The sequence below is a fragment of the Salminus brasiliensis genome, chromosome 6 (genome assembly GCF_030463535.1).
Source record: "Salminus brasiliensis chromosome 6, fSalBra1.hap2, whole genome shotgun sequence".
Lineage (NCBI taxonomy): Eukaryota > Metazoa > Chordata > Actinopteri > Characiformes > Bryconidae > Salminus > Salminus brasiliensis.
The window spans coordinates 45,033,114-45,059,742 of NC_132883.1; the positions used below are offsets into that span (position 1 = coordinate 45,033,114).

At 44.3% G+C, this 26,629-nt stretch overlaps 1 protein-coding gene across 2 annotated transcripts in view; it reads right to left on the bottom strand.

Annotated features, from left to right (window-relative positions):
• Positions 1–1,174: 1,174 nt before the first annotated feature.
• The window catches only part of grk5l (G protein-coupled receptor kinase 5 like), a 65,115-nt gene continuing 39,660 nt past the window's right edge, over positions 1,175–26,629 (bottom strand). Inside the window, exons 2-16 of one of the 2 annotated variants that reach the window (XM_072682562.1) lie at positions 23,858–23,953; positions 22,879–22,991; positions 15,508–15,585; positions 15,163–15,260; positions 14,611–14,703; positions 14,449–14,512; positions 13,714–13,854; positions 12,931–13,121; positions 12,797–12,834; positions 11,646–11,735; positions 11,201–11,409; positions 10,440–10,577; positions 10,175–10,312; positions 9,288–9,419; positions 1,175–7,754 (exon numbers count right to left, since the gene is read on the bottom strand). In XM_072682562.1, coding sequence (XP_072538663.1) covers positions 7,671–7,754; positions 9,288–9,419; positions 10,175–10,312; positions 10,440–10,577; positions 11,201–11,409; positions 11,646–11,735; positions 12,797–12,834; positions 12,931–13,121; positions 13,714–13,854; positions 14,449–14,512; positions 14,611–14,703; positions 15,163–15,260; positions 15,508–15,585; positions 22,879–22,991; positions 23,858–23,953 — 1,703 coding nt within the window. In that variant the 3' untranslated portion in view covers positions 1,175–7,670. Of the gene's footprint in view, positions 7,755–9,222; positions 9,420–10,174; positions 10,313–10,439; positions 10,578–11,200; positions 11,410–11,645; positions 11,736–12,796; positions 12,835–12,930; positions 13,122–13,713; positions 13,855–14,448; positions 14,513–14,610; positions 14,704–15,162; positions 15,261–15,507; positions 15,586–22,878; positions 22,992–23,857; positions 23,954–26,629 lie in introns of both variants that reach the window. The other variant, XM_072682563.1, reaches the window with a different exon arrangement.

The following is a 26,629-nucleotide window of genomic DNA, read 5'->3' on the forward strand; positions in this document are numbered from 1 at the left end:
TAGACCGCTCAGAACTTCCTTTCTTCAAGAGTTTTGAATTCTCATCTTCATGAACTGACGTTTATTATTAAGCTTTTCCTGCCTTGTTGGCATCAACGCCTGCTTGTTGTTTATCTGTAGACCGAACAGCTGCACCTGAAACACTGTTTCACCATGATTTTAAGAAGGTCTTGGCCTTATTGCTCATTTACAGTGGAGGGATACATGCCTTAAAGGCAGTTGTGCAGCAAAGTAGTACCTGAAGAAAACTCAGAAGACTTGTGTTGCTTCACTGGTGTTTTTTTTGGATAGTAAATAAAACAGTGGCTGTATCAGTGTTGTAGTCATGGCGACCAACACCTGGTTTCATTCACCTCCACTGTAAAGAAATCAGGGTGGATCAGTTTCTCTACAGTGAAGCTCAGTTTGACTGTTTACATCTCAAACACTGAATTCCACAGTTTTACCCAGAGATAAACCTCTGCTTTGATAACAGGCCATTGCTCCACGCCTTCCAGAGCGTTTCTAGGCCACCACATGCTTTCTTATACCAATAAATGCTCCACAGCTCACTCATCCCACTGCATTCTTATTGTGCAAGCGGAGGAGTGGCCAGCCTTGGTCACCGCGTCCAACATCAGCTTTGGCAGGCTTGAAAAAATGTTAGCTTAATGACAGCGAGTCTGCCGTGACCCAAAGTCAACATGTTCAAGAACGCTTGGGCAGCATCTGCCCGGGACAAATGAACGAGGATTATTGGGGAAGTTACCTTAACCTCCAACCCCGTGTCCCTCAAACCACGGGGCGTAATTTATTCTCCTGGCCGTTATCTTCTGAGCTCAGTACTGATCTTCACTAACAGCCCAGTTTCACAACCCGTAAAACAGTGTCATCAGGTTTAACATTTCTAATTTTGTCATTTTGGGGGGCTTATATACTTTATACTCCTCTAAAGCCCACGCATTACATTAGGCATGGTGCCAATCTGCTCCAGATAGTCCTATTCTATTGGCAGTACTTCTCTAGGGGCCAACTTAAAGTAGCTGAATGCATTTATTAGAAAGAGTGTCCACAGACATTTGGACATAATATGCATATATGCACATAATTCTGGCTAGTTTTAGTTTTTTTAAGTAAACACACACACACACACACACACACACACACACACACAGAAAGAAGCCACACACTCCTGTTCAGGCCAGCACAGGTTTTATTCAGAAGGACTTTGACAGGTTTGGCTTCACATGCAATCAGCGTAGTACAACACCTCTCTCTTAAAATCATGTGTGCGTGAGTGAGAGTGTGTGTGTGTGTGTGTGTGTGCGAGTGTGTGTGTGTGTGCAAGTGTTTGTGTGTCACGGACACAGACGATGACAGAAGTGACACACAAAGTGCAAACCTTAACATGGGCACTACCTGGACTACACCGCTAAAAAGGAGGCACTTCATTGGATTTTTCAGAATGTAGCTAAAACTCTCATAATGACATAAAAAAAAAATATCAGTGGATCCAATCGGAGGCTCGTCTTCTGGGTGGGATACCAATCCACTCTCGCAGCGAGATGACCGTTGTCACAGCGAGAGTAAGTGACCACTCCCATTCCCTTTTAGTTTGGTCGTTGTTGGAAAGGCAATGTCCCTTTAATGCAGCATAACAGCTATGTCACCACAGAGTCAGTTGTCATATCGCGTCATGGAGAACATACATCGGTTCTACATAGAGTGTACACATGTAATGCACTGACGTTGCAGTAGTCATGCTCCTAATAAGGACATGGGGGGGGGGGGGGGTGTCAGGGGGGTCAGGGGGTCATGGTTTATTTGAATTGAGAGAAGAAAAAAACAAGTATTTTCGATATCGCGTGTCGTCTTTAGGCCCTCGCCGTGATATGGAGAGAGTTCACGATCCGTTAAGTCATCAATGCAGCCTAGTCGGTCGATGTGTCACAATTTGATGGTACTGAACCTACAAATGTCAAAGTCTTTCTCGAATCTAACAGGCCTACACAACACAAGGCAGTAATGGCGAGGGAAAGATCCCTGTAACATTGTGAAATCCCCTGGAACTTCCAAATAGACCTCTGCAGTCGTGCGTCACGCCCACATTAGGAACCCCAAGCTTAGGCCAGTTTTCCTTATGGGGGGAAAAATCAACAGCATTTTCCAAAATCACCGCCGTCCCACCCTGTGATTCACTTATATTCCAAATATACTGAAATGTTTAAACCAACAGACATTACCAGCTCAAAATGTATTATTTTACATTCACAAAGAAGTAAATAATGAGTACTGTAGATTAACATTACATTTACAGCATTTATCAAATGCTATTATCCAGATCAACTTCCATGTGTTTAGGTTACATAGGTAAAGAATGTGGAGTTAGGATTCTTGTCTAAGAACTTGAGAATTGGTGTAGCATGATGGGCACGTTGCCCGGGCAGGGAATTGAACACCAATCTGCCACAGGCAAGGAGGTGCTGTTACCCACTGCGCTACACAAAACAGATATAAATGAAATTAAATTTTTAAAAGATGTTTAAGCCAATATTATAAGGATTTCAATGTATTATATATCATATTTTATACTATTGTTTTTTTTTCATTTGTTTTGACAATTTGACATTCTGGATGTTAATTTTAGTTATTACAATGCGATTCATTTGAACATTATTAAAATAATCTGAACATGTTTATAACCGAGATCTTAAAAACTTCAACTTTTGCAGTCATTTGCATACCACCAACCAAGCTGAGACAGTTGTGAGACAGTTGTGAGACAGTTGTGAGACAGTTGTGTCCCATCAGCCTTAAATTGTCATAAAAGCTTTAGCTGTAGTTGTCCTTGTTTTCTTTGTCACGTATGCTGTTGCATCTGCAGCAAAGCAGTCATGGGGCTCAGGCCCACGTCACGCAGTCGATACTTTTACAAGTGAATAAACTTTGTCAATTCAACAATGTTTCAAAAATGTAAAAAAAAAAGAAGTGTTGTTTATTTCAGGATTTAGAGAGAACTGTATATAGCTTTGGAAGGTGTGTTTACCACAGGGCGAGATGGCTAAAACCCCCTATAGTAAGAAAAACCGCTTCAGCTGGTCAGAGCTGCTCATATGTCTGAATACAGAACGGTGACGCATGCTAAAAGGTCTATATGCACCACAACTAGGGGAGGAAAAGTTATTAAAATAAGGATTAATAATTCCTTATGTAAAAAAAAATTACTTAAAACTCTACCATCACACATTATAACCCCATTTGTGGCACAACACAGACTCTCACCACTGCTAACAGGCTAACAGCTACGTGACAATCCTGTACACACACAGCAGCCATTCACTCTCTCACACTCCACTCAGGTCCCGTCCTCGTCACGAGTCCGTCCAGTGTTGAAAAAAAAGAAATTCAACAAAGCAGTATTTTCTTATTTTCATATTTCATATTTTCAGAATACACAACGGGACCAATTAGCTTAGACCTCTCAAGCACCTAGCCAGTTAGCATGGGCTAATATATTTGTTGATCTCTTAACCAACAAAAACCAAAACCTGGACCCCAAACGTTTTCCCATAACAAATATTACATATATCCTTGTAGGGGATGATCATTTTCCGTTAATATAGCTAGATTACAAATGTCTGAGTTAATGGCACGACTGATTAGCTTGCTAATCAAGCACAAATATGGCACTTAAAAACACCCTCCTCAAAAATAAACCCCCCAACAGCCTGATTTGTCTGAAAAGTTGCACTAATGGATGTTTTCTGTTTTGTTTTTTGGTGTATGAAGGCATAATACAAGCTTTTATTCTCCGAACATGGTCAGTTAGCTACCTTGAGACACTCTGAGCAGATGTTAGCATCCTGGCAAATGCCATGAAGCTACCATCAGTAGTACTTTCAGTAACGCTGAACTAATAACCCAGTCTTTAAAGGGCAGGTTAACCTTCTGTCTCCTTTTTCTCCACATTGTAGATGAAGTGACAGTGAGCAATCGAAATCAGGTGCTCCTCAACCTCCTATTTTCCTGTTACTCTTTAAGGCCGGTCCAGCTGAGGGTCAGTCTAAATCCTCATTATTACAACACACTTAAAAGCTCAAAATCAAACACGTCTGAAGCTAGAAAAGCACATCTACCAGCCGCTGCTGGAGTTCCAGCAGTTCCAGCAGTTCTGTGAATGCTGTGGATCTCCCTTCAGTGTTCAGCTGTATAATGGCATCAGTATGGAGAAATGGGGAAATGGGGAAATGAGCGGGTGCTGAGGTATGCTGGTTAAGGTGAAACCTGGTTTACTGCGCTGCTGAATGTAAACAGTCTGAAAAAGGGCTGAAGTTCGAGCAAGACTGTGGCATTTGGTGTTCAGAAACATCCGAAACTGGAAGAAAGTGCTCTTATTAAAGGAACAGTGCACAGTATTTTCAACCTCATCTCTAATCTACAGCATCTGTAGCATACGGGCGATGACCACGAGCACCACTTTCAGAGAGGGTTCCTGTATTTACAGAAGAGCAGCAAACTCGCTCACTAGATGCTAATGGGAGGTTGCTATATTTCTTAAAACATTTATTTATTTATTTATTTATTTATTTATTATGTATTTGTATATTAAACTGTAATAAATGATTTCAGAGTTGGGCTTAGTTTTCAAGAGGAAAAAGATTGTGGCAATTAATTACCAGCCTATAACTTTTCACAGGTTCGGCCTAATCACCATACCCGTACCAGAAAACCTTAGCTAGAGATAAAGCAACCGAAAATCGTTTTTTTTGTTATTGTTGTTGCTTCAGTAAAAGGAAGTTAAATAAAACTTAATTTACAAAACAACTTCACATCATTCTCTCATTTCTAACTCACAGCTCATTACTGCTTCAAATTTGCTCATCGTCTACTCGTGAAATTCAGCAACTGCCCATTGACGAATTTCGAGTTACAAGTTTTCTGCTTTTTTCGAAGTCTTTTACAATTATCTTCTGTGGTGACTGACAGGGCAAAGCAGATGCCGTGAACTAAGGTCAGGTTGAAAAACACTCAAATATCCCTTTAACTTTACATTTGGCAACTGTATTCCGGGTGGAGATGATGGGGTGATGGGGCGGTGGTGGTGTTGCTGTGACTTTCAGAGGTGATGGATGAATTTCTGATGGATAGACATTAACCAATCAGTGTCAAGCAGTGCAGAACCCCCCCATGACACTCACACTGATCGATTTCTTGACGTACTGGTGAAGACTTTTCTTTGTTTATTGAGAAAGAAACCGATTGGTCAGTTCTGCTCGGATACAGTCCTAGGTTTTTGCCCGCAGCTTGTGGCACTCATACTGACCATTCACAACTATCCGGGCGGCACGGAGAGAATTTCATGAGTTGTAAAGCGTAGTAAAGATTGTCCACAGGTGGTACACAGCACGGCTTCTGTATACTGTATTTGTGAATCATTTTAAAGAGTGGTGCCCCGCACTGGTTGGGGCAACAGATCTGATGAGATGAGTACAGTGGAGTTAGATCCCTGATTGATTTTATTGTGCTGTGTTGGTGCGTAGCTGCTGGTTTAGGGCCCGTCCACTGTCGATAAGACCACCCCACTCTTCCGTCTGCACTTCTGGCCCCTTCCTTATTTCCAATGCCCTTATACATAGGAAGTGATGTTGAAATGTCCTACTGTAACACTTCCAGTGGAAATCCTACGTCCCAAATTATGAACCCTGTCCTTTAGCCTCAGTAAAGATGGGACGAAACCTCTTCTGGATCAAGTGTCCAGCTTACAGTCTTCTTAGATCTTCCGGATTAAGGATCCAACTTGATTACCAGCAATCTAAGTGATGAGCCGGATCACCTATTAGATTCCACTAATACTCAATACAATATGGCTAATATAACTAGCAACATTAGCACTCAGCTTTCACTCATTACTGGCAACGCTGCCGAATGCTGTTAGGCTCCACTTCAGCCTTTTTGGATCAAGCATCCAACTTTTACATTAGCGCTGTTAGCCACCTTAGCTTCTCTGGATCAAGTATTGAGACTTCACTCATTACGAGCGACACTGGTGACGTTCTTCACTGTGGTTTTCTGGATTACTTGAGGCATTAGCATTGTTAGCTGCTTTAGCACTTCTGGATCAAGTGTCCAGCTTCCACTGACCGCTAAAACCATTGGTGCTGTTAGCCACCTTAGCTTCTCTGGATCAAGTATTGAGATTTCACTCATTACGAGCGACACTGGCGATGTTATCCACTTCAACTCTTCCACATTACTCGATACATTAGCGCTGTTAGCCATCTTAGTTTTTCTGGATCAAGCATCCAGCTTCCACAGATTGCTAAAAAAAACCACTGGTGCTGTTAGCCACTTTAGCTGCTCTGGATCAAGTATTCAGATTTGACTGATTACTAACAATTTATTAGCGCCGTTAACAGTCAAGCATCCAGCTTTTACTGCTAGCAACATTCGCAATGTTACCAATATTAGCACTTCTGGATCAAGTGTCCAGCTTCACTAACTGCTAAAACACTAGCGCTGTTAGCCACCTTAGCTTCTCTGGATCAAGTATTGAGACTTCACTCATTACGAGCGACACTGGTGACGTTCTTCACTGTGGTTTTCTGGATTACTTGAGGCATTAGCATTGTTAGCTGCTTCAGCACTTCTGGATCGAGTGTCCAGCTTCCACTGACCGCTAAAAACATTGGTGCTGTTAGCCACCTTAGCTTCTCTGGATCAAGTATTGAGATTTCACTGGTAACTAAGAAACAGATTAGCGCTGTTAGCCGCCTCTGCTTTAAAAGTATGCAGCTTTCACTGGTTTCACTAGCAACGTTAGCACAGCTAGCCTCCTTGGATTTCCTAGATCAAGTCTCCCGTTACGGATGGCTGAAAGACAGCGACTGCCCCGAGCTCTCTGTTCATCCTTGTGCTTGGTTCTGTTTTTTCTTTTTCCTCCGTTTTTAGGCCTAACCTCACTCTCCAGAACAAAATATGGCAACCGAATACTCAAATACATGTCTGATCTTTGGCCTGAGTGTATGCAAGGCAATGCACATTTTGGGTTTGAGGTTGGAGGTGTATTGTGTTGTTGAGTTGTTGGAACTGCGGCGGGAGAGAAGGTATAGGGGTTAAAGAGAGGGATGAAAAAGAAGGAGGAGGAAGAGGAGGAGGAGGAGGAAGAGGAGGAAGGAGAGAGTGAGTGCCTGTGTTAGTGAGTGTGTAGAGTGTCTTCAGTTCACGTGAACACTTTTCCCTCCCAAACGGAAGGGTTGGAAAAAAGCCCCCTTCCCATTCCCTGTGGAGGCCTCTCTTTTATCAGTAAAATCCCCTGAATAATAAGAGTTTAATATTCCGTCATTGTCAGTGGCTCTTTTTATTTTCTGGTCCAGCAATCCTGAGGGAGCATGAGGTGAGGGGTAAAAGTTCGCCTTTCGTTAAAAAAAAAAAAAAAAAGAAAAGAAAAAAGGGAAATAAAAAGGTCTCTTTCGTCTCAAAAGCAGAGTCGTTGCGTCTCCTGCCCTCCAGCGGGCCGCGAATGGTTAGTGTTGGCGGCCTAGACGAGGACATAAAAACAAATCCTCTTCCATGCTCTAAAGACCAGCCTGTGCAGGACAGGAGGAGTTTCTCTCGTTTATTTTTTTTCTCACTCTTTCTCTTTATATCACTCGTTCTATCTTGTTCCCTGTAGTCCCGCAGGCGTCTGTCCACTAGGGGGCAGAGTTTGACACGGAGTCAACAGAGTTGACGCTGGAAGACGAGACTCGGCTGTGAGCGATGGCCGCCTCTGGATGCTGAAACGGGAAGAGAAAGGAGGAGGAGGAGAAGGAAGGTTACTTTCGGGGTTCAAATCTGAGCATTTTGTGTTTCTCAAACCTGTCATTCTCTATAGCTTCATTATACGTCCAAATGTTTGTGGACACCACTTGTAAAGGTTGTAAATAAGTTGCACCTATCCACAGCTTACAGTCTAGTCTCTGTAAAGAAGTCCTGCCAACAGATAAGGACTCTCTGGAGCAGATCAACATCATGAACCTATGGGCACCACGCTGCCTAATAATGCCAGGCGTGGGCTAGAGGACGGGTATAAAGCCCCCCAGCACTGAGCTGTGGAGCAGTGGAAGTACTGTGTTCTCTGGAATGATGGTGGTGGAGCTCCATCCAGTACTTTTGGAATGAGTTGGGGCGGGGATCACCTCTCTAACATCCTGACCTTACTAACTCCAGCTCTTGCTGCTGAATGCAATCAAATCCTAGTAGTAGAGTAGTAGAAAGTCTTCTTCTCTGGACAGTAGTTACTCCAACAAAAGCAGGACAAACACCTTTTAATTCCCTTGATTTCATCAAGGCAAGCAGATGTCCCAGTACTTTTGTCCATATAGTGTTCAATTCAATCCGTCCAATAATCAAACTTACACACTTTCTCTTATTATTTCAAAGGCAGTAAGTCAGCCAAGATGTGTACAGTGTGTGATGTTTGCTTCTTTAGTTCCACACTGGAGCTCCGAGGCTAATGTGGCTAACAAGTAATGAAAGTGTATGTACACCAATTACCATGCCCCAAAACATCACACATTCATGGAGGTGTTCAGCAAGCTCCACCTGACTTCTTTATGACTCACTGTTATCTAGAACATGGACTGAAGTACATTAGCACAGCGAAACACAGCAGTATTAGAGATTACTGAGGGCCGGCTCACAAACTGGTGTACATAATCTTCCATTATCTCCATTATCTCATTCGCTCCAGTATTGAACTAAACGGGCAAACGTCTTCCAATATGTGATATTTACTATATTTGAGTTAAGAGGAGAAATTTTTAATTTTTACCAAATTTTTATTTTAGTGTTTTTGGTATTTCTGGTGAATCCCCCCTTTCACACTTGCAGCCTGCTGCCGGGCCCCACGTGTTCACAACACATCAGGAAAATCCTGGAAAAGCAGGAAGTGGCTTCTTTTAAAGTCAGGAATCTTTTACCTGTATTTTAACCGTGATGGGAACATGTTGAGGGTTCAGGGTTACCAGTTCAGTCTGGAAAAATGCTGATATTTAGGGACAGCTTCCTTCTACTCTGTAAAGAGAGCTACAGCAGCCTGGGACCCTGCTTTTATAGTGAAGGCACATCTGTAAACATTACAGAACATGTAAAGTGAGAATAAGCCAGGCTGCCCGTGTGAAGGGTGGAGGGGTGTGGAAGGTGGGGGATGTGTGTGTGTGTGTGTGTGGAGTGAATGAGGGATGTCCTGAATGGGTGTTTGACCTGGTCTGTAGTTAACTATTGTGTTCTCTGGCCTGTTCCTCTGTGGGGGAGGAGGAGATCCTCACATGTCTCCTAAAGATCCTGTCCAGCAGGCTGCGCCGCGGTGGCTCCGGCGGCTGCGTCCAGTCCAGGTCAGGGGGTCGCGACCCCAGAGGCCCAAACACGTTAAGGTCACTAAAGCATTCTGTCTCGATCATCTGCAAAGAGAGAAAGAGAGAGGAATGTAATTATTAATCTATCTATCATGTATCTATGTCTGTCTCTCCATCCATCTGTCTGTCTGTCTATTTTCCTATATTTCAAAATAGTCAGTGAGCATGCTTGTGAGAGTGTGTGTGTGTAAGTGTGTGTGTGTGTGTGTGTGAATTTCTCAGGATCTGATCATGTTTACAGATCTTTCCTCAACAGGAAACAGACGACAATGTTGAGCTAACTGGATCCAGCCCTCTGGAACATTCTGGAACCATTTAGGTGTTCCTCAGAGTTTCTCTCTCCTCTGCCTCTCTGTCACTCTCTCGGCCTCTCTCTCCTGCAGCTGAATGCAGCTCCCAGCAACACAAGCACTCCACACAGTATACAGAGCCGTCCAGGAGCTCAGGGTGGACACTGGGATATTTACTGTTATTTCTCTGCTACCTAAATATAAACGGTTTCTACAATGAGCAGAAAAAGGACATTTTTAAGTTTGTTACCTGTAGAGGAGTTCTTTACTTATTTACTCTCAGAAAATCGACCAGTTATTTGTACAGGAGTACACAAACCTTTAAATAATCTAAAGTAAAATAAAATAAAAAAAAATAAAAAATAATTGTACTAATTTTGGAGCATTTCTATTGGTTCCTTCTTCATGACAGTTTGACACAGTGTAAAGTGTACAGTTCGTCTACAGTGTTAACACCCATGAGGGGATTCTGAAGGTCAGTCCTAAACACACGGCTGCATCAGCACACACCTCATTCTGCCATGGGATGGAGACGCTGCCAGTGGCAAACTTGGAGTAGAAATCATTGTCTGTTTGGTCCAGGTTAACGCCCTTAACAGTGGAGAACTGTTCAATGTCCAAAACGTCTTTACAGTAGACCGCCCTGGGCTGCAGAATACACACACACACACACACACACAAAAAGAGAAATAAATAATAGATGATAACTCTCAGATTAAAGGATCAAATCAATGTTAGAAACAAAGAAAAGCAGTCTACTGCAGCTCCTCCTCACATCAGGCACGAAGGAAGGTTCCAGGATGCCGGCCTCTAGTCTCTTGAAGTTGATGTTTTTAAAGAAGGGATGGGCTTTGACCTCTGCAGCTCCTTCAGCCTGGCAGCCTAGCCTCTGCTTGGGGTCTTTGGCTAAGAGCTGGAGAAACACACACACACACACACACACACACACACACACACACACACACACACACACACACTAGTTATAGTCTTCCTAAAAGGTGGTGATTGAACTGCATCAATTTCGAATGTTAAAAATGCTGGACAAAAGTATTGGGACACCTGCACTGTTCCTTTTGAAATCAAGGGTATTTAAAGAGTTGATTCTGCTTCTGTTGGAGTAACTGTCTCTACTGTCCAGAGAAAAAGACTTTCTACTAGATTATATCAGTGAGGTCAAGGTGTTTTACCACCCCACCTCATCCCCAAAGTACTGGATGGAGCTCCACCATCATTTCAGAGAACATTCCACAGCTCTTTCACTGCTCCACAGCTTAATGCTGGGGGGCTTTATACCCCTCTAGCTCATGCCTGGCCTGGAACTAGGGTACCTGCTCCAGAGAGTATTCTAATGGCAGTGCCTCTCAACAGGGTCTAGACAAGCTGTGTGTCTGCATTTGCACATATGTGCAAACTACTGAAAGTAGCTGAATGCATTACTCTGTAGCACCTTTAATGTTAAGAGTTTACAGAAAATCTGTGTTTGTGTGTGTGTGTGTGTGTGTGTGTGTGTGTGTGTGTGTGCATGCGCACGCTCACCATCCTGCAGATGGCTTTGGTGTCTTCTGTAAACTTGTCGCTGTACTCCTCCTCCTCCTCCTGCACTCGCTTCTCCACCTCCTCCCTCTTCACTCGCTCTTTACGGGCGCGGAATGGCGAGCGGCCGGCGGTCATCTCGTAGATCAGACAGCCCAAACCCCACCAATCAGGGCTCATACTGTAGCGCTCGTTATTGATCACCTCGGGAGCTGTCAACCAATCAGCACAGAAACATGTTGGCTAGATTAACACAGGAGCAAATTCCAACATCACCAAAAACAAACAAAGCTTAATATTAGGAATTATAATACGTTCAGTTTATTAATTAGGATGAATTTGGTTATTTTATTTAAACAGCAGACGAACAACAATAATGGTAGATGAGGTGAGGATGTTACTGCATGATTAAATGGTCAGTAGTAATGAATAAGTAGTGCTTATTTACCCATATAACCCACGGTGCCCACTCGGCCGCGGATCATCTCTCCCTCAGGCACTTTGATGGCCAGCCCCAGGTCTGAGATCCGGATATGGCCTGAAACAAGAATAAACAAAGCAAAATAAACACCAACCAGCTCACTCTCATGATAAGGTCGGGGTCAAAACCCAGCAGCGTCCCATTCCAGTTTCCCCCACTGCTGATCAAAGGGCTTTAATACTGACATTCGGTCAACACTGCAGGCACGACAATTAACAGCAGTCCAGTCGAATAGCTCTGCAGTTCAACAACTGTCCATAATCTGCATGATCTAAATATAAAATATTCACATTACACCTACTTTTTTATCTTTTCTGCCGTCCCATTCTAACCCCATAGGCTGTATTAATAAGGAGCTGGTCCCCTTTTGCTCTAAGCTCTACCAGCAGCAGCAGGTCTGGAGCTCTGCTGCAGTTACTGAGTCAGTTGGAGGCTTTTCTGCACTCTGCTCTGAGCTCAGCACTCGGCCCCGACCCCGCTCTGTAACTTTACGTGGTCTGACAGACACTCGGTGGCTGAGCTGCTCTCTGTGAGCTGTTCCTCCTAAACTTTTCCACTGTTCAATAATAACACCACCCACAGCTGATGGAGGAAGATCTAGGAGGGAGGAGATTTCACCAGCTGACTTGTTGTTGTTGGTGCAGCGGTGTCTCCTATTACATACAGAACCACGCTGGATTTCAGTGAGCTCTTCAGAACCTCCCGTTCTTTCACTGATGTGTGGAAGAAAGACAGACTGCAGGACTAGAGGCTGGAGTTTATACAGCTGTAGCTGAAAGGGGCTGAATCAGACGCCTGAATTCAGTGATTAAGAGGGGTGTCCCAATACTTATGTCTATATAATATATGTGTAATAGTGTATAACAGTCTTAACAATAGATATGCTTTAATATAGGATGCAGTGGTTAACCACACCCTTCGGCCTGTTTGGGGATCTTTTCTAAGGTAAGGGAAATGACTATGGTAACTGACCATTCACAGCAAACACAGCAAGAAACGGTTAGCTCGGGAAACACTGGACTGCTCCTTTAAAGTGGGCTTCAGTGCTGATACTTCAGACCACATCCTTAAACACCTCCACACTCCTCGTACAGTGATGGTGAAGCAGCACTGCTTACCGTTATCATCTAAGAGAATGTTCTCCGGTTTTAAATCCCTGCAGGAAAAAAGAGACATCACAGTGTGAGTGGGTGATGTGTGTGTGTGTGTGTGTGTATAAAGTGTGTGTGTGGCTGAAAAGCCCCTTTTTCACCTGTAGACGATGGACTCTCGGTGCAGGTGCTCGAGGCCGCAGCAGATTTCAGCAGCGTAAAACTGGACGCGCTCCTTCTCGAAGCCCGGCGTGCCCATGTTGTAGATGTGGAACTTCAGGTCTCCGCCGTTCATGATGGTCAGCACCAGACACAGAGCGTCTTTGGTTTCGTACGCGTACGCTAAGCTGACCTGAGGACGAGCGTCGGAAACAAGCGGTGAGAACCTGCAGTAGATGTTCAGGCGTGTGTAACTTCTTATCTAAAACACACCAATCAGCCATAACATTAAAACCACTAATACCTAATACTGTCCCCCTCATGCTGCCAAAACAGCTCTAACCCACTGACACATGGACTTCACCCGACCTCTAAAGGGGTCCTGTGGTGGCTGGCGGCAAAACGTTAGCAGTTGTGAGGTGGGACCTCCATGAGCATTCATGTCACCAGTTGTCCACTGTCCTTGGAGCAGTTGGGTCAGTACTGACCACTGCATACCAGGAACACTCCACAAGACCTGCTTGCTGATGTTAAGGAGATGTTCTGACCCAGTCATTATCTAGAACATCACAGTTTGGTTCTTGTCAAAGTGTCTCAGATTCTTACACTTGTCCATCACTTTCCTTCATCACCTTCAAGACCTGACCGTTCACTCACTGCCTAATATGTAGATCCACCCCTCGACAGACTGGATCCACTGGACCCAGATCATCAGTGCTCTTCACTTCTTCCGCTGGTTTTAATGTTATGGCTGAGATGACAGAAAGACGGAGAGGTGAACTTACTACGAATCTGCTGTTCACTTTCTCCAGAATCTGCTTCTCATTCAGAGCCATGGACTCGCCCTTCCTCTTCTTTATCCTCTTCTTCTCCAGCTTCTTACACGCGTACATCTTACCTGTAGCTCGCACCTGACACGCGCACACCTGTACACACAATCAGCAGCTCATGTTTTGTTAAAATGCCATGGAAAACACATTGTACAAAAGCACAAATGAACATGGGGTAAGATCTGACACGGATATCTGAAGTGTTTAACCAGGTTCCAGCAGGCCGTGCTTCTCGTGGTCCAACAGCAACACCGTCTACCAATTTTCCCACCAATCAGACAGAGAGACATTTCTCCAGATTTCCCCTAAAGACTTTCCCCTGGTTCTGTACCATAACAGTGTGTGTTTTATGGTGTGTGTGTGTGTGTGTGTGTGATGACTGAGGAGCGTGTAGAAAACCCAGAATCTCCTCTTGGTGGCGTAATAGAGCATTATTTTAAAGCAGAACTACTAATCCACAGTGAGAGCTAGCCAGGCTAAAGTACAGCTGCCAAACATGATGGAGGTAGTCTCTGTATCTAAGTTACTGTATCTAAGACCCCCAAAGTAAACAATGAGAGAGCCCCAGCTGGATCAGATGTGGTGGGTCAAAGGTTCTACTTTGGGTCTAAAATAAATGGACAGTGTGACACAGCAGGACATCAATACAGACAAATAAGAAGCAACAAACATAAATTCTTGTTAAATTACCTCCCCGAAGCCTCCTTTTCCCAGGACCCGATACTGCCGAAACGTGTCCTTAGTGACCGACTGCCTGAAAACACAGCAGAAGCAGAAGTGATATTATTGGACAAGTTAAGAATGTAAACTCCCACCCGCAGCCCGAACACAGAGAACTGCAGAGGTCCGAACCTTTCCAGCATCTTCCACTGCAGGAAGCGGTCGAAGTACATGCTGTTCTGGTAGTCAGAGAAGGGAGCACCGCTTAAGTAGTCATGTAGAGCTCTGCAATAAACACACAGAGGACTCGCTCACTGACCACTAACTTATACTCACACCACACGGTCATTCAGCCACACACACTGACCCTAATGCTCAGTGACATCTACGGCACCACACAGAAGCTCATACTCATGTTGAGGTGAGTTTTAGAGCATTAAATACATAAGAAGATATTATTATTATCATAACATATAGACACAATATATGGACAAAAGTATTGGGACACTTCCAGATCACACCTATTTATCCCATCCTATTCTAAACCCCTAGTCATGAATATGGAGTTGGTCCCCGCTTTGTCCCAATACTTTTGTCTTTATTATAATTATAGTTACTTACTACATATATTATATATTACATACATATACATTACATAACATAAATTATATGTTTTGAGACCTGTGTCCATGTGTGTGTGTGTGTGTGTGTGTGTGTGTGCGCGCACGTGTGTGTGTTTCTTACTTGCGGCAGTCGCTGAATATCTCTTTGCAGGGGCTCAGTTCAAGATTTTCTCTGCAGCGCTCGGCAAGGCCCTCAACCACATCCACACACTCCGGAGACTACAGAAAACACACACACACACACACACACACACACACACACACAAACTGTGGTTACTTTCTTTTTCACATGCACAGGTTCACCAATTATCTGATCAGCTCTCACTTTCTTCCTCAGTCACACACACACACACACACACACACACACACACACACACACACATACATACAAACACACAGGGGTCACTTTCTTTTACTGCTTATGTCAATTTCACACACTTGCAAACCATTATGTACACACACACACCTGTTTGGTGAGGAACTTTTTGATGATCTGATCTCCTCGGCTCTTCCTCTTCTCGTCTGGAGTCACCTCGTAGTCTTCCTAAAGGGCACAGCATCACAGCGTTACCACGGCAACCACCTCTGGAAGCATATTCACTGGGTACTACAGCATCATTATCATCATCATCATCAACATAGTCAACAATAATAAACCTATAAGCTTCATGCTGCCTAATGCCAGGCGTGGGCTAGAGGGGTATAAAGCCCCCCAGCATTGAGCTGTGGAGCAGTGGAAGAACTGTGTTCTCTGGAATGATGGTGGTGGAGCTCCATCCAGTACTTTTGGGATGAGTTGGGGAGTTGGGGATGATGAGGTGTGGTTTTGATCATCATCCAACATCCTGACCTCACTAATGCTCTTGCTGCTACATGCAATCAAATCCTCACAGCAATGCTCCTCCTCCAAAATCTAGTAGAAAGTCTTCTTCTCTGGACAGTTACTCCAACAGAAGCAGGATCAGCTCTTATGAATACCCTTGATTTCAGAAGAAACAGTGAATAAGCAGGTGTCCCAATACTTCTGTCAATGTAATGTATATGTATATATCCAGCGTATTTTTCAACAATAATCCTGAATGAAATCTAAATAACTGAAAACATTATCAGAGTTGAATCATCTGGAAAGAATCATGATCTAAGGGAATGGTTGTGATGTCACAGATTCACAGCGCTGCAGTGTGTCGGTGACGCCGCTCCTCTTTCATTAATGCTGCGGGATTACAGTGAGTGAATGAAGAGCGCAGAGGATTACGCAACCAGCCTGTCCCTCAGGGCCACCAGTGTGTGTGTGTGTGTGTGTGTGTGTGTGAGAGAGTGTGTGTAATGTTTGATGACACTCTCATCAACACCATCTCCTCAGCAGGTCTCATTACGTAAGAAAATCTCCACTGGACCACCTGCCACATCCTGTTATATATATATATATATATATATATATATACACACACACACACACACACACATACACACACACACTTACATATGTTGAGAAATCACATCACACATCATGTGTTGTTATTACAGACTACATGAGGCCATGTTTCCTCATTTGATACTGAAACAGATAGCAATATTGATATTAGGGGTAAAATCAATACAGTGTATAACAATTTTATAGAACTAAAATAGCATCAATCCCTAATTCTTGATATTGTATTTAATTATGCATATTCTATTTAATAAAATCAATTATTAACAACCTCACAGACTAAAGAAATACCAATATGCAGTTCTGCCTTAATCCACCAGGTGGTGGTGTTTCTTTCTGGTAAGAAGAAGCTTTCTGTATTAAGGTTTAACAGTGGAGTTACTGTTAAACAGTTAGATGGTGTAGTGGATTACACCCCCCACCCTGCATACAGGAGGAAAGGGTTCAATCCCACCGTTGAACACCACTACAACTGAATATATAACTAATCAGTTATAATCAGTTAAAAACACAGCGCATCCAACAAGGAGGAAATGCCTCGTCCAGCTTTTATACAGCTCTCAGAAGGCTGTGTTGGATTCTACACTCTGATCTATTTTACTGTGTTCAGTCTGAACACATATGCACACACAGGTGTAGTGACCAGTACAGGGCCTATGTTAAGAGAAATGTGCAAAATATGTAAAGTACAAATTTGCAGGGGTGCTAATTTGCCCCTGGGTTCGATCCCAGAGCTCAGTTCAGTAGGCTTCTTACTATTTATTAGGAGAATTAATATACAGCCAAAAATAACTAATAACTGCAGTGCCAGATTCATAAAGCCACCAGTTTCATCACACAAGATACCTCATCACACCTCCACCCCATACACACATACTGGCACTGTGACCTCTGGACCTCTGACACCTGGATTCACACCTTATCCAGGGTCTATATACCAGTGTAAACAGTAAAGTAAAGATCTCAGATTATATATTAAACCTATACAGTTTAAACAGTGCAATACTGCATGTATAGAGTGTGTATAGTGTAAGCTAATGTGTGTATATTCTGTATTTCTATTTCATATAGAATATATTTGTTTTTCACTCACCTTTACACCTGTGTTCATCTGATGTGACAATTAACCTGATTTGATCTGATTTGATGAAAATGGGCAGTAACTGTACTACTGATTATTATTAATGTAAAATATTAACATTAATGACCCAAAAACTTTTCAGGAATTTAACTGTTCTACAGTGGAGGTGAAGGGAAGCAGACGTCTGAAGCTCTACTAAAAGCTCCTCACAGAAAGTTCTTCACCTAATGGTGATGAAGACGCTGCCTGATGCCTGAGACACGGTTCTACCAGAGTTCTGAGAAGAGCTCGGCTCTAGAACCTGCTTTTAAAATCAGATCATTAAAATGGTGGAGGGATACATGCTGTAGGGTGTAGTGCGGCTACAGAAAGTAGTCCCTAAAGAGAACTGCATTAGTTCAGATTCTCTATTCACTATTTTACCTTCATCATCATCATCATCATCATTCCATATAAAACTCAGAAGACTCGTGTAGCTGCACTGGTGGGTTTGGATAGGAGATGGATTATGGGCTGTATCTGTGTTGTAGTCATAGTGATATTTGTCAGCACAGTTTATTACACAGCTACACATATATCAGTAATAGCGAATTAAAATCCATATGTTAATGAGTTTATGAATATTAAACTTTGAATGGAAGAAGCAGAAAGACTGACTAGTCAAATACTGCAACTAATAAACAACATCAATACATAAATAAATATATTTTTTGTATCAGAAACATTGACTTAAAAAATTGAAAGTAAAAGCATCCAGACATACAGGCAGTCGGTCTGATCTACACTAACATAGATGGTGGATTTTATGATCAGACTTTCCACACACACACATACACACACACACACACACACTTATCCTCAACACACACACACATTAAGTGCACAAAAAGTACTAAATGTTGCGGCGCATCATAAGTCACACCCGTAAAAATAATGAAATAAATTAAATTAAATTAAAAAAGGGTGCACACACACACACACCCCGAGACACACTCGCACACATATGCTCCGTGAAGCCCACCGTGTGTGACCTCAGGTTGCTTGGTAACCAGCCCGGCAACACGGCAGGATTCCGCAAGGTCCTGGAGCGCCGCAGCACGAGCCGGCAGTGTCACACACACAGCGCACGTCATTACATAGCGGGAGAGTGTGTGTGTGCACGCGCATGTGTGTGTGTGTGTGTGTGTGTGTGCAGGGAGCTGGAATGTTTTCCATTCCTCTTAATGTATCCAGGGGCTCCTCCATACACACTTCTATAAAAAGGTCGAACCGTAATCGAAAGGAAAGAACGCGGCGACTCCAGAAGCCGGACAGAGTTAGCGGTTAGCATAGGGGTTCAGTTAAAGTGGACCAAAAGTCCAGTTACTTCTTTAGTATTAGCCCTGGAGCCATGATGCTAACGTCTCCAACTGGTGGGTTTGTATAGGAAATAAAATATAAGCTATATCTGTGTTGTAGTCATAGCGACCGATGCCTGGTTCCATTCACCTCCACTGTAAAGAAATAAGAGTGGGTGAGTTTTTTCTACAGTGAAGCTCAGTTTCACACCGAACCCGGCTCTGATGAACCCACCTCTCCAGACTGAATCCTGCAGAGAATTTTGAACTTTTGGTGGCATTCCCCTTTAATATCCTTGCCTTCAGGTGAAACGCTGGAGGTGTCCACAAACTTTTGGACACACAGTGTATGTAAATGAAGTTGGCTGTTGTCCAAAATCAACAGCACCCTACTGAACGAACACAAACACACACACACACACACACAGCTCTGGCCATAGTGAGCGGACCTGCGTCAGTGCTGTGAATGGTACAGTAGAGGGCTGGGCTGGCTGCCTTTGACTGAGGGAACAGAGCCAATCTGATGTGTGTGTGTGTGTGTATGTCTGTGTGTGTGTTAGAGAAAGAGAGAGAGAGAGATAACATCAGTCTGCTCCACCTCTGCACTGACCGGACACACACATACACCAACTCCACTCTTCTCTCTGTCAGTGTAAACACACACTCAGCGGCTTTTCCCTAAACACTGTAAACGAGCGAACGCCATAAAGAAGAGTGGGCGCCGTCCGACATCAAAGAAATCCTTCATTTCTTTTATGTACATCTCCTTGCACTGACAGACACACACAGGGATATATATACACACACACACTCTTATACACACACACACAGTGGCACGCACGCACACAGGCACCCTCCACAACAGAAGTCCTGCTTGTCTCTGACGTCAAAACAGGCCTTAAAACCCCCCAGGCTCATTCCTTATGGTGTCCCAAAACACACACGCACACACACACACGCTCACACACGCTCACACTAATTACAGAACATATGCGTCCCTCATATGCGTTCACACACTCTTCCTGTTTTGTAACCGTGAAAAGCTGCATCTCTACCAGCTCTAACTGCAGTAAGGCACAACAGCTAACACTGATACTGTGATGATGTCACTGCTGTATAATTAACATATTTATATACAGCCTATATTTCCTGTGATCAGATCAAATGATCTTCAAACACTGGCAAAATGTGGATTTTTAATCATAATGAATCTCCATATAGTAAAACATATCTGCCAGATTAATAATATGGTATAAATGATGTCTCTCATATTACTGAATTTTGTCACATCGGAATAAATAGGTGTAGAAATAACAGTCATCTGGGATACCATAGCAACTGCTTAGAAACCACCTATCATCCACTAAGCAACACCATGGTAACCACTTGAAAAACCATAGAATCCACCTACCAACCACTTAGCAATCACCAAACATCTCTATGGTAACCACCTAGCAACCACTCACCAACATCACAGCAACTGCTTGGGATACCATAACAACCATCTAACATCAACATTGCAACGTCATAGCAACCAGCTGGAAAACCACAGTGACCACCAAGTGACCACTAAGCAACATCATCGCAACCACCGACCCACCACCTAGCAGCACTATAGCAACCACCTAGCTGTGAGCGTGCACATAGAATGTATGGGGCAGTGAGCGAATGGGGCAGTGAGTGTATGGGGCAGTGGGTGTATGGGGCAGTGGGTGTATGGGGCAGTGGGTGTATGGGGCAATGAGCGTGTGGGGCAGTGAGCGTGTGGGGCAGTGGGTGTATGGGGCAGTGAGCGTATGGGCAGTGAGCGTATGGGGCAGTGGGCATGTGGGGCAGTGAGCGAATGGGGCAGTGGGCATGTGGGGCAGTGAGCGAATGGGGCAGTGAGTGTATGGGGCAGTGAGCGTATGGGGCAGTGAGCGAATGGGCAGTGAGCGTATGGGGCAGTGAGCGTGTGGGGCAGTGGGTGTATGGGCAGTGAGCGTATGGGGCAGTGGGTGTATGGGGCAGTGAGCGTGTGGGGCAGTGAGCGTATGGGGCAGTGGGCGTGTGGGGCAGTGGGTGTATGGGGCAGTGAGTGTATGGGGCAGTGGGTGTATGGGGCAGTGAGCGTATGGGGCAGTGAGCGTATGGGGCAGTGAGCGTATGGGGCAGTGGGCGTGTGGGGCAGTGGGCGTATGGGGCAGTGAGTGTATGGGGCAGTGAGTGTATGGGGCAGTGGGTGTATGGGGCAGTGAGCGTATGGGGCAGTGAGCGTATGGGGCAGTGAGCGAATGGGCAGTGAGCGAATGGGCAGTGGGTGTATGGGGCAGTGGGCGTATGGGGCAGTGAGTGTATGGGGCAGTGAGCGTATGGGGCAGTGAGCGTGTGGGGCAGTGAGCGAATGGGCAGTGAGCGAATGGGCAGTGAGCGAATGGGCAGTGGGTGTATGGGGCAGTGGGCGTATGGGGCAGTGAGCGTATGGGGCAGTGAGCGAATGGGGCAGTGAGCGAATGGGCAGTGGGTGTATGGGGCAGTGGGTGTATGGGGCAGTGGGCGTATGGGGCAGTGAGCGAATGGGCAGTGGGTGTATGGGGCAGTGAGCGTATGGGGCAGTGAGCGTGTGGGGCAGTGAGCGTATGGGGCAGTGAGCGTGTGGGGCAGTGAGCGTATGGGGCAGTGAACAGTGTTGTGCGACTGCATTTAAGATGCTCTCACTTCCCAGGATCTCGTTTCTGCAGCGTATCCATCGTTACGCCACATTATAATCCACATTTCCGCTGACGGCTGAGGTATTGGCTTGTAAAAGTCCAGAGGAGGTGACTGGGGGTGTTTTAGGGGTCTAACGGTGGGGTGTTGGTCAGACAATGGCCTCTTTCAGGGTGACCACATGCCTGCCTGTGTATTTTGGGCCTCTCTGTATGACAGCCTGGGCAGTAATGCAGGAGGCATTCTGTCTGGAGCAGTGGAACAGCGTGCAGAGTGGGATCTAGGGGAAGTCTGGAACGAGGGGGAGGAGAAGCGGTACGAGTCAGGAGTTCTTCATCTGAGCTCTGAGGCAACAGTTCGGCGTAAAATATCATTTACACACTCTCAGCTTACACACAGCCGAGCCAGCTTAACTTTTAACATGCAGTTAGCTCCAGTGCTAATTGGTGGGGTATAGGCTTCCATTATTTATTAGCTACATTAGCCTCAGAGCGCCAGTGCTAACCTAAAGACGCAGTAAGCATGTCTTAGCTGAGGGTCTGTGTGTGTAAACTACATTCTTGCCAAATTATGGCTTTAATGTACACAGGGGTTTAGTCCAGCAGCAGCCGCGTTCATAAGCCCCGCCCATGAAGTTCAGCTGAAGTTCGGAAGGGTGAGTGGGATGACTGCAGGGTTTTCCTGGAACCTGGCAAGCTGGGAATCAGAATCAGAGGAAGGACCACCTCTTTTTGGGTGGGCACGTATTTTTGAAAGAGGAAACGACTGACAGGAAATTACAAATCACAGCATGAGGAGCTCCAAACGGGGGGTGGTGGGGGGTGGGTTTCAAACACATCAGTTAAAAGCTAATGAGATTAAAAAGTAGACGTAAGTATTGGGACGTCTGCTCATTAATTGTTTCTTCTGAAATCAAGAGTATTAAAAGTTGATCCTGCTGGTTGGAGTAACTGTCTCTACTGTCCAGAGAAGAAGACTTTCTACTAGATTTTGGAGGAACATTGCTGTGAGGATTTGATGGTCAGGATATTGGACGATCTCCACCATCATTCCAGGGATCACAGTTTCTACAGCTCCACAGCTCAATGCTGGGGGTGGGCTTTAATAGGGCCATTCTATTCTATTGGCAGTACTTCTCTACAAGGACTAGACAAGCTGTGTGTTTGTGCTTTGGCATGTCTGTGTCAGCAATGGGTGCAACTTAAAGTAGCTGAACGCAGTCATTAGAAAGGGTGTCCACAAATATTTGGACAAATAGTGTATAAACATGCAGTATCATGGACATGCGAGTGTACATACCATGGCGTCCAGAAGATGAATGCATCTTAGCAGCTCTGGTCTGTTCTCACAGTAGAGGCGGAACAGCAGTCTTCCGATGGGCTGCTTCTCACAGAGGCTTGAGTAATCCCTCTCTACAACACACACACACACACACACATATATATATATATATATATTCCCCTGAAGTTTATCTAAGTCCAGATTCCCCCACTATCCTGTACTCCAGCTCTGGGAGGGTGAAGGCTAGGCCATTCCTCCTCCAGGCTAACGCAACACCAACGGAGCTCAACTCACTTGGAGGTGAACACTAACTGATAACTGTGTTCAGCTAACAGTTGCCTGCGCTGGCCAGCATATCCCACACTGTGTGATGGTGGGGGGGGAGGGGGAGGGCCATCCTACCACCTACACTGACATATGGCTGTGGCATCACCAAGGATCGAACCTGCCACCTCCCATTGACAGAACCAACACTTAAATAGAGACTACTTACAAGCCAATTCACCTACCGCTTACTCAGGTCTCCTGGATACAGAGTGATGTCCTTTTATTTATGCCTTCTTAAAATGGTTCCTTGAGTGGGCAAGGTTCTCTACAGAACCACTGCTTTCAATAACCCTTTTTAAAGGGTGAAAGCGAACCCTGTTCCTGATTCATAACCATTGTGGAACTCTATTTGGTGCTGTATAGAACCAGGAAAGGAACCCTTTTTTATTTTTGGGTGTAAAGCTGAGTGGAACATAGTGGAACATTATCTTGTTGCTCTACAGAACCACCCACAGCAGAGTGTCAATCATAGATAAGGCCCCTTTAATAAGGCAAAGGACTATTTAAAGAGAAATGCAGCGGTTCTATACTGTATACACACTAGAGGAACCTGGATTTTCTAAGGTGCGGGCAAAAACTACATAGCACTGAATGCTTGTATTAAAGAACCCTTAAAGAACCCTTTAGATGTTAGGAGTGCAGTGCTGGGTGGATGCTGGTGTTTCAGTACCGATGGTCTTGCTCAGCTCCATACACTGGCTGATGTGGGGGAAGCGCAGGATCTCCCTCCATTTCTTACTCCTCCCCTTCCGCTTTCCTCCTCCGCCTGTGTGCGAGAGAGAGAGAGAGAGAGAGAGAGAGAGGTACAGTTAGTTAGTCTAAGATCCAACCCACAATACGTTCAGTCAGATCACAGAACACAGTTCTTATCAACCATGTAAAGGTTGCCGTGGCGACAGCAGCATTACCGGGATGGCAGTGGCCATATATACACTGCATATATAGTGCTTTATATATACTGCATATATAGTATTGTATATACACTGCATATATAGTGCTTTATATATACTGCATATATAGTGCTTTATATATACTGCATATATAGTATTGTATATACACTGCATATATAGTATTGTATATACACTGCATATGTAGTATTATATATTTTGTATATGTCAAAAATGAACTCATAGAGTTAGTTCTAAACACAGCCTCTCCAATCACTCCTCGCACCACATGGAAAATGTTCTCAGCATCTGCTATCTCCGCCAGCACATGAAAGCTGTTGTTAAAGTGAGTGAGAGCCATTTCTGACGTCAGAGCGGGTCGAAAATACGTCCCCTGCCCCAAGAGAGAGGAGCCGGACGTTTACTACACGCTCACAGACGGGCTGATGTGGTTTCTGACACTGCGTGACTCACTGTTATCTGCACACATGGACTGAAGTATGGCGAGATCTCAGGCTTCAAGAAGTCTGCTACAGACTCCTAAACACCACCACGCGGTGTGAGGAGAGCGTGTGATGATTCAGGCATGCGGTTAGCGCCGCGCTAATTGCTAACACCATCTTCTATCACTTGTTCGCCACATTAGCCTCGTCACCCCAGTGCTAACACCGAAGGAGCCCACTTCAGACTTCAGCCAAATGCAGAAATGTAAGAGGGAGAAACTGGTCCAAACAACACATCCTGCAGAGGAATGGGGTCATCAGGTTAGCCTCGGCACTGCGCACACACACACACACACACACACACACACACACACACACACATATATTTCCATCTTTAATCAATAAAGACAGGAATGCTGCAGTACGTCATTCAGCCCTGGCAGAGAGAGAGAGCACTTCAGCAGTTCTCTCATCCTTTAACATGGAGCTTCTGGCACAATCTCGGTCTTACAGAACCATTCAAGCACATCCGGACATAAAGGGGTCCAGACAAGCAGGCTAACACTGCTATAGGTGACCCGGGTGGGTTTCACCAGCTGCAGATATGTCCATCAACTAGGGCTGGTGAAAGTGGTGGTGAAAATGTTACATAATGATATTAAAAGACATTTTCACAATACATGATATATATCGTGATATTTTAATGTGCAGACAAAACACATCAGCAGTGGCAGAGTCTTAAAAACTGTCATTTAAATACTATCCCATATCTAGTACAGTGATTTACAATCAAAATCTACTACACATCCAGTTAAACTTAAAATTAGGACTAATGACACTGTCATGCAGTTGATCAGTGTTCTTTAAAGGAGCTGTATGTGATTTCCAACCACTACACTGAACAAAATTCAGCGAATGTTTGCTGTTGAGTTCAAATATCACCCGTCATTCTCCAGAATCATGCACACTGCCTTTAAGCACTGATGACATATGCACAATATGGTCAGAGAGTGTACTGTGTATCATAATAACAAAGGAAATCACAATATGATATATTCATAGTAATATTGCCCAACTCTAACATCAACAACATCATGTATCAGCCCAGAATGCCCGTATCGGTGCACCCCTGCTGCGAACAATGAGTAAAAACTCAGACTTGCAATCGAGAAAATTAAGAAAATGATAGATAACAGTAGTTTATAGTAATAATAGTAAACAAGCATGCTCACCCTGCCGAAAAAAACTAGTCTGGCCAGTTGAAGCTGGACATGTTGATAGCATAGCCAATCCTGACCAAGCTAAACAACCAGTGTGAGCAAGCTTGTTCATACCCATGCTGGTCGACCAACCAAGCCATCAAAATAAATAAAGAAATAACCAACCGGCTAACCAGTGTGAGGTGTTTTAACCTGGATGACCATCTTTTCAACCACACTGACCATCAAGGACCAGCTTAAAACATCTAAAACCTGCTAACTGCGCAAGCTCGGGCCCAGAGCTGGAGTTTTCAGCAGAGCTACAAAATTCTATTCTATTATTCTATTAATGATCAACAAGGATAGGATGGTCTCATTAGTGCCTATTAATATTATTATTATTATTTATATTAGTAGTAGTAGGCCTACTACTAGAGAGGCCCCAATATATAACTCTGAGCTGATAATTGATTAAGTGTTTTGTTTTAATGCAATAAGTTGCAGATCATGAAGCTAATAATAATGATAATAATAATAAAATAATATGTATATAATTTGTCCGTTTTAATGCCTTTCTTTAGTATGAGGAGACCAGCTGTGTGGGTGTGAGAATATTCTACCATTCAGTTTTGGCTGTAACTGTACTCCACTGCTCTGCTCTTGCGTTTGTTCCAGTGATTCAGAAAAAGCTGCACACACTGGGCCTCCAGCCCACAGCCTGAGCCCAGCAGCACCAGCACAACCACCAACAGCCAGGAGCTGCATCTTACACAACCCCAACTCTCCCTGTGCGTGTGTGTGTGTGTGTGTGTGTGCGTGTGTGTGTTTTGGAGTGAGTGAATGCTCTAGTGGTCGGCGTTGCATTACGCCATTCGAAGGTCAACAAAGTTCGCTTCCCATCATTACCCACAAT